The sequence below is a fragment of the Bufo bufo genome, chromosome 1, assembly GCF_905171765.1.
Source record: "Bufo bufo chromosome 1, aBufBuf1.1, whole genome shotgun sequence".
In the NCBI taxonomy this organism is placed as follows: domain Eukaryota; kingdom Metazoa; phylum Chordata; class Amphibia; order Anura; family Bufonidae; genus Bufo; species Bufo bufo.
The window spans coordinates 118,118,075-118,131,069 of record NC_053389.1 but is presented as its reverse complement, the minus strand read 5'-3'; the positions used below and the strand labels follow the sequence as shown (position 1 = coordinate 118,131,069).

Sequence of the window (12,995 nt, the reverse complement as noted above, 5' to 3'; positions counted from 1 at the left end):
CTTGTAGCCTTCCACCCTGCGGCTCCTCCTTCCCACTGGGAGGAGCTGGATGCCTAGCTCATATATATAGGAGGTCTGTGGCTTCAGTTCCTTGCTTGGTCCTCCTGTGTTCACATGCTTCTAAGACTGCTGCTGCTTCTGGTTCCTGATCCTGGCTTCGTCTGACTACCCTGCTGGTTCCTGATCCTGGCTTCGTCTGACTACCCTTCTGGTTCCTGATCTCTGGCCTCTCAAAGACTCTGCTTCGGTTTCACCATTCGTTTGGACTTTTGCTTTACAGCTTTATTTTCAATAAAGCCTTCTTATTTTCACTTATCTCTTGTTGTACGTCTGGTTCATGGTTCCGTGACACTGGGGGGGACGGGACAGAGATGTGCTGATGCTGCCCATCTGGAGGGGACAGGGAGAAATGTACCTACCAATGATTGGTACATTTCTCCCTGTCCCCTCCAGATGGGCAGCATCAGCACATCCCTGTCAATCAACACGACGAGGGGGCGGTTTTCTGCAGTTGCTACCAGCAAGTAGCCGCCCTACTTGCTGGTAGAGACCTAATTTACATATTATAAAAGTTCGTTTTTAGAAGAAACTGCTGGATCAAAGTAAGTAAGACCATTATATTTTCATCTATCGCAATATAAGTAATTTAACTAGCCCAAAAAAAATGACTTTAGTGGGGTGACAGAAGCCCTTTAAATCAGACCCCAGAGTTATGGCCTCTATATAGCACTCGCCTCCAATAATCAGACTTCAAAGTTATGGCCCCAATAACACTCCTCCCCCCTTCATAAATAAAACTTCAGAGCAGACCCCAAAGTCATGTCCTCTATAACCCCTCCTCCTTCTATCCTTTAAAGCAGACCCCCAAAGTCATAGCCCCTATATAACCCAACCCCCCTCCATCAATCAGACCTCAGATCAGCCAACAAATAACCCCCCCCCCTACCCCCATAAATCAGACCTCAATCAGACTAAAATAAATAAAACGTACCTCTCCTGCTACGGAAGGCACCGCAACTCTCGAGATCCGGCGTGCTCCTCTTCCAGCTCTGCACTGACCTGACATTGCTCGGCGTGAGCTCACAGTGTGCGCCTGTGCTCACCACGTCCTCACAGTGAAAGCTGTCGGGACACAACACAGCGCAGCACCGGGAGCGGTGAGTAATAGCCCTAGCAGCGCTGCACTCACCAGCCTCCTGTATAAAGACAGTAAAAACACATACACAATATAATTGTAAGTGCGCTCCCTTGAGAATCCCAGACATTCCTGGTCACTTTTTTTAGGACACGTCCGGGAAAAAAAAAAAGGATGTATGGTCATCCTATATATACAGCTATTGTTGTTGGATGTACTACAACTCCTATTCTGCACTTAAGTAAAGAAAGATGTTTATTTTCTACACCTGGCCTGGTAACTGACTCCAGCACCATACGCCAAGGGCAACCCCGACTACCATTAGGCAAGAGCCCCAATACCAGGGTGTACCCTGTGGGAAGAAAGCATGCACCCTCCTGTCACTGCCCTGGCCCTAGGGGGCATCGGTGTGAGGATTGCCACTGTGAAAACATTTTTAGCTAGAGCCACTACTCTTCCCATCCTCTGCTGCCATTCCTCCCTGGCTACTGCAGCATCTAAGGGGTTAAAGACTGTTTCTTTTCCTGTCTTGTCAGGAAGGGGGTGCAGCTTCATGGGAAAGTGGTGCAGCTTAAGGGCTCAAGCACACGAACATGTCCGTTCCGTTGTTTTTTTTTGCGGACCGTATGCGGAACCTTTCATTTCAATGGGTCCGCAAAAAAAAAAAAGAACTAAGTTACTCCGTGTGCATTCCATTTCGGTATGGGCTCATGCACACTAACATGTGCCGGCCGTGCCCGGTTTAATGGGGGTGGGGGGCCCCAATTTATAGTTTGCCCTGGGTCCCATAAAATTTTAGTTACGCCACTGGCCTATCCAATGAAGAGTCCAACTGACGACAGCAAGCAGAGGTCTTGAAAACCATGAGGAATGGCTTAAACCCTTTAATACGCAATTAAAAAAAAAAAAAGTTCATTTGTGGAAATCTAATTTTGTGGAAGGCCGAATTGCATTGTCTTGATGAGGTGAGCCCTCCGCCTATCAGACACCTATAGCATATGTCACCTACTATATGGAATACCCTGAGCCACTGCTCAGACTTGGGCGCAAACATCATATATTTCCATTCACTGACAGCAAGCAGAGGTGGTAGAGGCAATTTGCATCATTTTGTACACATAACCTTAGCCATGCTCTTGGCAAATTAGCTACTGGAGAGAAAGGGGCCCACAAACTGTCCTGGCACAGGGGCCCACAAACTGTCCTGGCACAGGGGCCCACAAACTGTCCTCCCACAGGGGCCCACAAGCTGTTCTAGCACATGGGTCCACAAACTGTCCTCCCACAGGGGCCCACAAACTGTCCTCCCACAGGGGCCCACAAACTGTCCTCCCACAGGGGCCCACAAACTGTCCTCCCACAGGGGCCCACAAACTGTCCTAGCACAGGGGCCCACAAACTGTCCTGGCACATGGGTCCACAAACTGTCCTCCCACAGGGGCCCACAAGCTGTTCTAGTACAGGGGCCCACAAACTGTCCTAGCACAGGGGCCCACAAACTGTTCTGGCACAGGGGTCTCTTGGACAGGGACCCTGTGACGTCACTGTCCTTCCCTTTAGTTAGTGCAGACCACCCTGGAAAGTCTAGGAGGCTCAGCGCAATGCGGCCCCTTCATCTTCTCCACTACCTTCCGGCAAACAAGGGGTCACATCTGCTACCCTGCCAGCCCGCACTCGCATCCGAACGCTCTGATTGGTCAGCTCTTCAGTCTCAAGACTAAATCCCGCCACCTGATTGGCCAGCGCCTTCCCCGGGCCGCTTATAGGTCGGAGCATCCTGTCATCAGCAGCAGCAGTAACCTTTTCCCTCGTTTGCAGCGCTGGGATTCCTCGGGAGAGCCGCCGGTAACCGGATCCGGAGCCCCGGGATCCAGCTGCTCTTTACTGTGAGGACGTGATCCATGAAGTGCAAATAACCAGGCTGACAAATAAAGAGAGAGAGAGCAATGTGAGGCTGACGGGAATGGGATTTGCCATGGATTTGTGCAGGGTCCGCCCATACTGATTGCATCAAGGGGTTTGCCCACTGCATGGTGAAGTGTGGCAGAGGCTTCCACAGCCCCCCTCTGTAGGTGTCTATGTGGTGCATGGCTGCTCTCAGCTAGCTGCTTGCACCCAGGCCTTGTGCTGACCTTGCTCTCTTCTGGGCTCACGTTCTTGCTTTGTCCTGGTTCTGGCTGCCTTCACCATGTGCTCTCAGCTGTGGCTCCTGGCAGACAGGAAGATCCTGGAGGACTATCCTCAGATGCAGATCCTGGAAGCCCTGAAGCAGCGCTGCAAGGAACAGGAGCTGGACTTCTCTCTGGTGTTAATGGATCAGATTGCCCTCACAGTCATTGGCGGCAAGCTGGGTAAGATCTCAGGTTCATCTGTATAGGGGTTGGGAAGGGGCATCTTCATTGACCACATGGCCTCGTCCTGCAGAGCTGACCCCCTCCGGCACGGTTCCTATAGTATCCTATGGGATCGTCACATGCATCATGACGGTATGTGCACCCAGCCTACGCAGTCTGTAACTTAATCGCCTCTTCTTAAACTCATTGCATTTTAATTCCAGAAGACTCCCATTCACACACGGCGGTTATTCACTTTGAATGCCGCGGACCCTCTTACTGCTTCGCTCCATTGAATGGAGCCAAACCGCAAGCAGGCATCCGCTGCGGCTTGAAGCGATGTACGTCCGTCCGTCCATGTTCCTTCTTGGCGCGGTCGTGGCTTTAAACCGTCGCCCCGAACGGCAGCGCTGTCTCCCAATGAGAAACAGGCATCACTCGACCACTGCCAAAAATTGCTATACGAACGTGCCCTAAGAGCTGTTCATTAGCCCCCCGCCTTGCCACATTGAACCCTGTTACATATTGTTTCCATTCAATATACTAACTATATAGTACTGATAGATCAGGGGGGCATCGAACCACCCTGCCCGGGATATTTAGATACAGACTGCCCCAAGTGAAGACAGTCTGGACAAAAATACATTGGTGTACCTTACGTTTTTTTGTTTCTGGTTAATGGCTCATGCACACAAAAGTTTTTTTTTCAGTTTCCGTTCAGTTTTTTTTTTTACAGGTCCATATGTGGAACCATTCACGTCAATGGGGCTTGACAAAAACGGAAATTACTCTGTGTGCGCATGTCCGTTCTGCAAAAAAAACAAAAACTGAACATTTCCTATTCTTGTCTGTTTTGCGAATAAGGATAGGCATTGTTACAATGGATTCTCAAAAAAAACTATGCAACACGGACGTCACCCGAATGTCATCCGTTTTTTTTGTTGTTGTCAGAACCATGTTTTGAGGACCGCCAAATACATACGGTCGTGTGCATGAGGCCTAAGGCTGTTGTTGAATCATCCCACATGTGTAAGGGTGGAGGTGCTTTACATACCACCCTCTATGGTAGCTCTAGAGTCTGCAGAGGAGGGGGCTCTAGTTCAAGCTGGCCCTTTTCCCATTGGAGGTGTAAAGCTACTCAGGGCTTCCCCTCTCCGCAGGCACTGCAATGACGGCGTGCAAGGGAGGGAGGCACTGACTCCAAGCTCACACCAGCCTTTCCCTATGCTGTTCTAGTTTATACAACTTCTGTAGTGTAGTAGACATCACATATGTTATTTATATGGTGCAGTATATTACATCGTAGCAGATTTATTTTACTTACTGTGAACATGCTGGAGCTTTCACAAAAAAAGTGCATTGTTTATATCAACTTTTTATTTTCTTACTTTGTGTGTTTTTCTTTCAATTGCTATGTAAAAAAAAAAGCACCTTAAAGGGAACCGGTCACCTGGATTTTGTGTATAGAGCTGAGGACATGGGATGCTTAGATGGCCGCTAGCACATCCGCAATACCCAGTCCCCATAGCTCTGTGTGCTTTTATTGTGCCAAAAAAATGATTTTATAGATATGTAAATGAACCTTAGATGAGTCCTGTCCTTGAGATGAGTCCAGCGTTCTCTGACTCTGAGCCCAGCCATGCCCACTGTGAAGGAGCCCAGCACCGCCCCGCATCCTCCGAATCTCCTCCTTGCTTCCCGACGTCACAAAGCTAGAGTGCCGTAATCTCGCGAGTTAGCGCATGCGCAGTTCATTCCCTGAGGCTGATGCCAAAACAGGGAAGGAACACTATGCCGACACCCCGCATGCGCTAGCTCGCACATCGCAATATTATGGCGCTCTAGCTTTGTGACGTCGGGGAGCAATAAGGAGATTCGGAGGATGCGGGGCGGTGCTGGGCTCCTTCACAGTGGGCATGGCTGGGCCCTGGAAACGTTAGTAACAGCTCCTTGGGCTTCTTACTTGCCTCATTTACATATCTATCAAATCGTTTTTTTGGCACAATAAAAGCACACAGAGCTTTAGCGTGGATTCTGATTGTTATTAATGGGAGACCTTGCTGCCATTCATATGGCTGTTTATAGCCAAGACAGAGCCAATTGGAATCGGATTCTGTGTTGCTACCGGCAGCTTTTTGGCGCAGAATCCGCACCAGATTTCCACTGTCAATAGACGACGTGTGAACATACCCTAAATATTGCAGTTTTCGTACCTGGTGTGTATATTGGGGACAGGACGAGCACTCTTCTCATTCTTATCCATGGGCAGGATCAGAGGCATACTGGGCTTAAAAGGAGCCCTAGCACACAGACCCCTCCAGCCCACATACAATATTGGACCCTCTAATACCGGAGAAAAATAACGTCATGCAGTGCATGTTGCAGCAATTTTTTCTCTCTCACCGGTTAAACATGTAAACCACACCGTGAACACAAAAAGAAAAATACAATTAGAAAATAGAAACATCCTATTCACACATAACACAGTGTAGCACAAAATACCTGTCACGACCGTAGGCAGGGAGACGCACTCACACGGTGAGCCCTAACTTGCACCCAAACCGCTGACCCTGCCTACTTGCAGAGCAAGCCCTAAATGGCGAGTCCACAACTAGTCAACCATCCCTATACTGGTAAGTGCACGGAACCAAAGCAAGCACCCGCGGTAAAAAAAAAACTGCAGGGACCTGTTCACACTACTGGAACTCAACATCCACGGAGAATGGTCGTACAGAAATGGATTAAAAGCCAGGAGGTCAATACAGTACCAAATCACAGGACAGAGAGTGGTCCACAATATCCAAGCCAAGGGTCAAATCAATCACTAAGCAGAGCGAGGGGTCCAAGTCAAGCCGAAGTCAAACCCAAATAATAGCAATCCAATAACACACGATAGCAACCAGAGCACAGCAAGTTAAAAACCTATAACTGGCAAGGGTCACTTGTATTGCCAGCAGTCCTGAGAGGGGGCATGGTTTAGGCGATGCATCACGGTGGGGGGTTGGGGAAGTGGCCCAGCAGTGCATTTGACACAGTGCTGCCATGCCCGAGCACCAGACCGCGGCGCTGGAGCTCGGGCTGGTAAGTTGGTAACAGTACCTCCCCAGCAGCACCACACAGCACAGTGCAGCACAAAATACCTCCCTAGCAGCACCAAATGAATACTACAGTGCAGCATAAAATACCACCCAGCTGTGCGAAAAAACAGCAGTGCAGCAAAAAGCACCATCCAGCAATACTGGAAGCAGTATTGTCCCCATATCCACGTCTCCCCCACTGGCAGCAGCACTGTACCTTGGTAGGATTTCAATAAAAGGTAACATTATAAATCTGGGGGCAGGTGACACAGGATCACACCACTGACAACAGGTGATGAATACAACTCCTCCTCCCTCTTCTTGTACTATTAGGTGTTCAGTTGTCACAGAGCATGCCCACAACACTTGCCAGTTGATGTCAGCGAGTACATTTTAGAGTGTTAGAGGTGGTGTAAGGAAGAAAAATGTGTCTAACATTATTAGCATTTGCGTCAATTTATTATTCTTTGGGGCAATTTTAGCTGTTACGAGGACTGCAATGTGAAATACCCTAAGCTGCTATTTTCATGCGTTGTATTTGTTATAATGTTGTGGGTGTTGTGTTAGGAGTTGTTCTCCTGCTCATAGCAGATTTCCTGAATTGTATGAAATTCACTGTTCTCCGCTTCTCAGTCACCCTGAGAATAGAATTAATTGGCGGGCATGTCTCTCTTATAGCAGACTTTTTGTGTTCAGTTTCTAAAAGGCGGCACTTCATTGTTAGGGGGCATTTTTTTGAAAGAATGCCCTGAAATTATATTGCATTATTTAGACTTTTTTTTTCCTACAGAGAAATCTATTGAAAAATGCCAGAAACATTTTCACACCCAGAGCATGCTGAGATTTGATAAAAACGGCAAGGGACCCAAAAAATTGCCATGAAACTGGAGTATTTGTCCCAGAAAACGCAGCATTTGTAGGACATTTTTACATTTTTATGTTGGCCAACAAGTGACATCTTGCCGCTGTGTTTTATAGGTTTTTTTTTTGCAAAGAAGGAGCACAACCAAAAAATAGTCAATCAGTGCTGTCTCACGATCAGGACAATGAAGGACAGGAGGAGAACCATGCGATAAGCCCTGCTTCTGTGGCTCAGTAAACCCCTTTTTAGATTATTGGGTTAATTTATCAAACTGGTGTAAAGTAAAACTATCTTAGTTGCTCAGAGCAACCAATTAGATTCCACCTTTCATTTTCCAAAGGAGCTGTCAAAAATGAAAGATGGAATGTGATTGGTTGCTATGGGCAACTAAACCAGTTGTACTTTACACCAGTTTGATAAATGACCCCCTTTTTTTTTTTTTTTTGGTCACTGCAGGAAAAAATGATCTTCTCTCCCATTTTTAATCGGGTAAACAGCAGTAATGTTCCAGAAGTATCATCCTCAGTTCCGGTCCTCAGCAGTGAACGTTCTGTGCCACCGTGACTCTCCAAATGACACAGTGTGGGTTGGAAGTCAGTCTCTCTATGCATCTTCATTAGGTTCTCATTATGGTTTGCTATTTAACCATGTGCCTGCTACAAATTTGGAAAAGATAAGAATTGTTCCTGCAGTGGCACTTTTACTTGATAGGGAGTAGGGAATCTCACTTAAAGGGGTTTTCCAGGATTATTATGGTTTTTAACAAGCTCATGTAGTTGTTTACCTCATATACTGGTGCATCTTCCACATGCTTTTCTCTTCAATTTCTGAGCCAACCTGTTTTCCCCATGTAAACTATACTCCCTGGTTTCTTTACATCCCATGTCGCACTTCCTGTTGCTGTGTCCAACCAAACCCATGATGCACCTCTCCTTCCTCTATCACAGCTCCACCGCCGCCCCTAACAACAGCCAGCTAACCAGTCACAGCCACATGTATAAAGGAAGGGGAGGCAGGGGGTTCTCTGAGAGTAGGTTTAGGGCTCATGCACACGACCGTATGTATTTTGCGGTCCGCAATAATAGGACATGTTCTTTTTTTTGCGGAACGGACATACGGAAACGGAATGCACACGGAGTAACTTCAGTAATTTTTTGCGGACCTATTGAAATGAATAGTTCCGCATATGGTCCACAAAAAAAACGGAACGGACACTTAAAGAGGACCTTTCACCAATCCTGACATTGTGAACTAAGTATACAGACATGTAGAGCGGCGCCCGGGGATCTCACTGCACTTACTATTATCCCTGGGCGCCGCTTCGTTCTCCCGCTATGCCCTCCGGTATCTTCGGTCACTAAGTTATGGTAGGCAGAGATTTCGGTCATTAAGTTATGGTAGGCGGAGATTTCGGTCATTAAGTTATGGTAGGCGGAGTCTGCCCTTGTTCTGCTGTAGCGCTGGCAAATTGCAGCGCAGAGCTCACAGCCTGGGAGGTTCTTTTCGGTGAAAGGTCCTCTTTAAGGCCTCCTGCACACGACCGTTTTTTTCCCCGTTTACTGGCCGTTTTTTGCGTTCCGTATACGGAACCATTCATTTCAATGGTTCCGCAAAAAAAACGGAATGTACTCCGTATGCATTCCATTTCCGTATTTCCGTTTTTCCGTTCCGTTTAAAGATAGAACATGTCCTATTATTGCCCCTTTATCACGTTCCGTGGCTCCATTCAAGTCAATCGGTGCGCAAAAAAACGGAACACATACGGAAATGCATCCGTATGTCTTCCGTTTCCGTTCCGTTTTTTGCGGAACCATCTATTGAAAATGTTATGCCCAGCCCAATTTTATCTATGTAATTACTGTATACTGTATATGCCATACAGAAAAACGGAACGGAAAAACAGAACAGAAACACAACGGAAACAAAAAACGGAACAACGGATCCATGAAAAACGGAGCGCAAAACACTGAAAAAGCCATACGGTCGTGTGCAGGAGGCCTAAAGAAAATATGTTGGTTAGCCATTCCGTGCATTAGGGACCTCAATTTGCAGTCCCCAATGCATGGGCAACATCAGTGCGGATTCCGCAGACATATCCCAACCCATTCAATTTGAATGTGTCCGTAATCCGTCTGCATGTTCAATTTTTTTGCGGTGTGGAGGCACAGAGAGAAACCGAACTGCAGCACTCTGTAGTGCTTTCGTGGGGTTCCGTGCCTCCGTTCTGCACCGGATGCGGGCCACAATGCAGGCACGTCCGTTCTGCACACAACGGTTGTTCTGGTCAGTTTTTGCGGCTCGTGTGCGGACTCATTCACTTCAATGGGGCAGCAAAAGATGTGGATAGCAATCCGTGTGCTGTCCGCATCCGTTGGTCCGTTACGTAGCCCCGCAAAAAAAATATAACATGTCCTATTCTTGTCCGTTTTGCAGACAAGAATAGGCATTTTTACAATGGGCCGCCTGTTCCGTTCCGCAAATTGCGGAAGGCACACGGGCGGCTTCTGTATTTTGCGGATCCGCAATTTGCACACGGCCGTTGTTTTGGTCCACATCCGAGCTGCAGTTTTGGCGGCTCGGATGCGGACCCATTCACTGGGGCCGCAAAAGATGCGGACAGCACTCCGTGTGCTGTCCGCATTCGTTGCTCCGTTCTGTGGCCCCGCTAAAAATATATAACATGTCCTATTCTTGTTTGCGGACAAGAATAGGCATTTATATTAAAGGCTGTCTGTGCCATTCCGCAAATTGCGGAATGCACACGGATGCCATCCGTGTTTTGCGGATCCACGGTTTGCGGACTGCAAAAAAACGGAAAGGTCGTGTGCATGTAGCACTAGGCCTCATGCACACAACCGTTTTTCGGGTCCGCATCCGAGCCACCGTTTTTGCGGCTCGGGTGCGGACCCATTCACTTCAATGGGGCCGCAAAAGATGCGGACAGCACTCCGTGTGCTGTCCGCATCCGTTGGTCCATTCCGAGGCCCCACAAATAAAATATAGCATGTCCTATTCTTGTCCATTTTGCGGACAAGAATAGGCATGTCTACAATGGGCCGCCCGGGCGGCTTCCGTTTTTTGCGGATCCGCGGTTTGTGGACCGCAAAAAACGGAACGGTCGTGTGCATGAGGTCAGTTATTTGGCTTCAGTGGTCCGTGTCCGATTTTGCTTCAGTTGTGTTTCCTTGTGTCTTCCTTTTTTTTTGTCTGACGAGGAAAAAAGGAAGGTTAATGAAAAGTGTAATTTTATTGCACCAAGGTCTTGTAGAAAAAAACTGACACGGATGACATACCAGTTGTGCATCCGTTTTTTTTGACGGACCCATTGACTTGAATGGGTCCGTCCTCCGTTTTCCACTGAAAAGAATAGGACAGGTTATATTTTTTTGATGGACTGGAATCACGGACGCGGAGAAAAAACAGAGGACTATCAGTTTTTTTCACAGCTCCATAGAAATGAATGGGACCTCCGCTAAACTGTGAAAAATTACGGAATGGACGCGGATGAACACAACGGTCGTGTGCATGAGGCCTTGCACTGAGGTTTTTGGAGGAGGTTTTGAGGTAGATTTTCCTTCAGGTTTTTCAGCTAAAGCCAGAAGTGGATCCAGCAGGAATGAGAAGTATAAATCCTTCTTTTATATTTCCGATTCCTTTTAAATCTACTTCTGGCTTTGGCTGAAAAACCCACAGGAAAATCTGCCTAAAAACCTCCTCCAAAAAACCCCCAGTGTGAACCTACTCTAAACCTGACATTGTGTCACAAAAGAAACAGTCATTGCTGGAATATATTTTAATTAACAGTGTCAATTAGCCATTAACTAATATTCGTCATCACTATTGATGTGCCGTGCTTGCAGAACTATATACGGTATGTTTTTATTACCGGCCAAGTTCAATTAATCAGTAACTGAGCCGAGCAGCAAACGTCGCGCTGAATATCATCCGCTGCTCTTTGTAGACATTTTTTGAATAGAGATTTCCATGGATTATTTCAAGACCATTTGCAGCCAAAATGTTAGATTTCAGTTTCTGAGAAACTAATTCAAGGATGACAAATCTATGAGGGCACTTCATGTAGGAGATTTTAAAAATATGGTAAATTCAGCGCCCTTCTACAGTTCTGCATAAAATGATAAATGCCTTTCCTGATAGTCCCCTCCAAGACTGAGGAGCTCGTGTAGGGTTAGGCAGGTGTAACGCTGTATTAGGGGGGAAAACATTTTTTGTAACAGTGGGAGCAGTCAGTATGAGTACAGTCTGGGAGGGGTTTGGACGGCCCATGGAGAGTGATAGGGCAGGGGACAGCTTGACCCGCCTAGGAGGAGTGGTGGTATGGTCAGAGGTAGTGGTGAGCAGAAGGCACGTGAAGAAGGGCGCACAGCCTCTCTGAGCTGCCAGTGGCTGCTGCGCAGTATTGGCCACAGTGAAGTGCAAGGCACCAGGGCCACTAAAGGGCAGAACTTGTGGAGTCTGGATTGTCCAGCCAACTGCAGAGAAAGGCCAAAGAATTAAAGGGGTTCTCCAAGAGTATAAAATGTCCCCTCATGTGCTGGGCACCCCACATGGAATATACTTACCCCAGTCCCGCTCCTGATCCCACACCGCCGCTGCTGCTTCGCCCTGCACACGGGTGAAAACATCCGGTGTCGGGGGGGGGGAGCAGCCAATGGCAGACGAGGACGAGCCTCCCTAGCATCACCGGTGAAGCTACAGAGGCTCGTCCCCGCCTGCCATTGGCTATTCCCCCCCCAACACCGGATGTTTTCATCAGTGTTCAGTGAGAAGCAGCAGCGGCGGTGCGGGCACCAGGAGCGCCGCCAGGACCGGGGTAACTATATTCCATGTGGGGTGGCCGGCACATGAGGGGACATTTTTTACTCTTGGAGAACCCCTTTAAAGGGGTTGGTCACTTTCTGGTTATGTTGACCAATGGGTTTGTAAGATGACTATATGGCACTTACTAATATAGCCTTTGTCGAAATTCTGTGCCAGTTTCCATATTTCACTAGGTATGTCCCCTTATTTGCCAAGTCTTTTATGTTGTCCATAAAATGGCTGCTGATGGAGGATCATGTGACCAGGCAAATCACCTCCATGACACATCACTCAGCCTCCTCCATTCAGTTACACTGCGTCTGCACCGTGCAGTGTATGTGAATGGAGGAGGCTGAGTGATGTCTTGTCACATGACCCTCCATCAGCAGCCATTTTATGGACAGAACCTCTCTGCAGACAGCACAAAAGACTTGACAAACAATGAGGCATACCTTTTAAAATATAGAAAATGGCACATTATTTTAACAAAGACTGTATTAGTATAGACTTCTTACAGACACATTGGTCAGCAGTAGCCAGAAAGTGGACAACAACTTTAAGTGCAATTGACAGTCAGGTAACCAATACCACCTCTGGAAATCCCAGAAAGTAATTCTGACAATTTGGGGTATATGGCTGGACTTATGTGTCCTGTGTTTTTCTGTTTATAGGGTGAAGAAAAGCAGCAAAAATATTCCTTTGTCTACTCTAGACCTAAGTTAAAGGGGTTTTCCAAGATTATTTTTTTTTACTCCTCAGGATAGGTCATC

The 12,995-nt window shown here is 47.4% G+C and overlaps 1 protein-coding gene across 1 annotated transcript in view; it reads left to right on the top strand.

Annotated features, from left to right (window-relative positions):
* Positions 1 to 3,323: 3,323 nt before the first annotated feature.
* Positions 3,324 to 12,995, top strand: part of RIMKLA (ribosomal modification protein rimK like family member A) — an 84,862-nt gene continuing 75,190 nt past the window's right edge. Inside the window, exon 1 of the mRNA XM_040428754.1 lies at positions 3,324 to 3,486. Coding sequence (XP_040284688.1) covers positions 3,324 to 3,486 — 163 coding nt within the window. The remainder of the gene's footprint in view (positions 3,487 to 12,995) is intronic.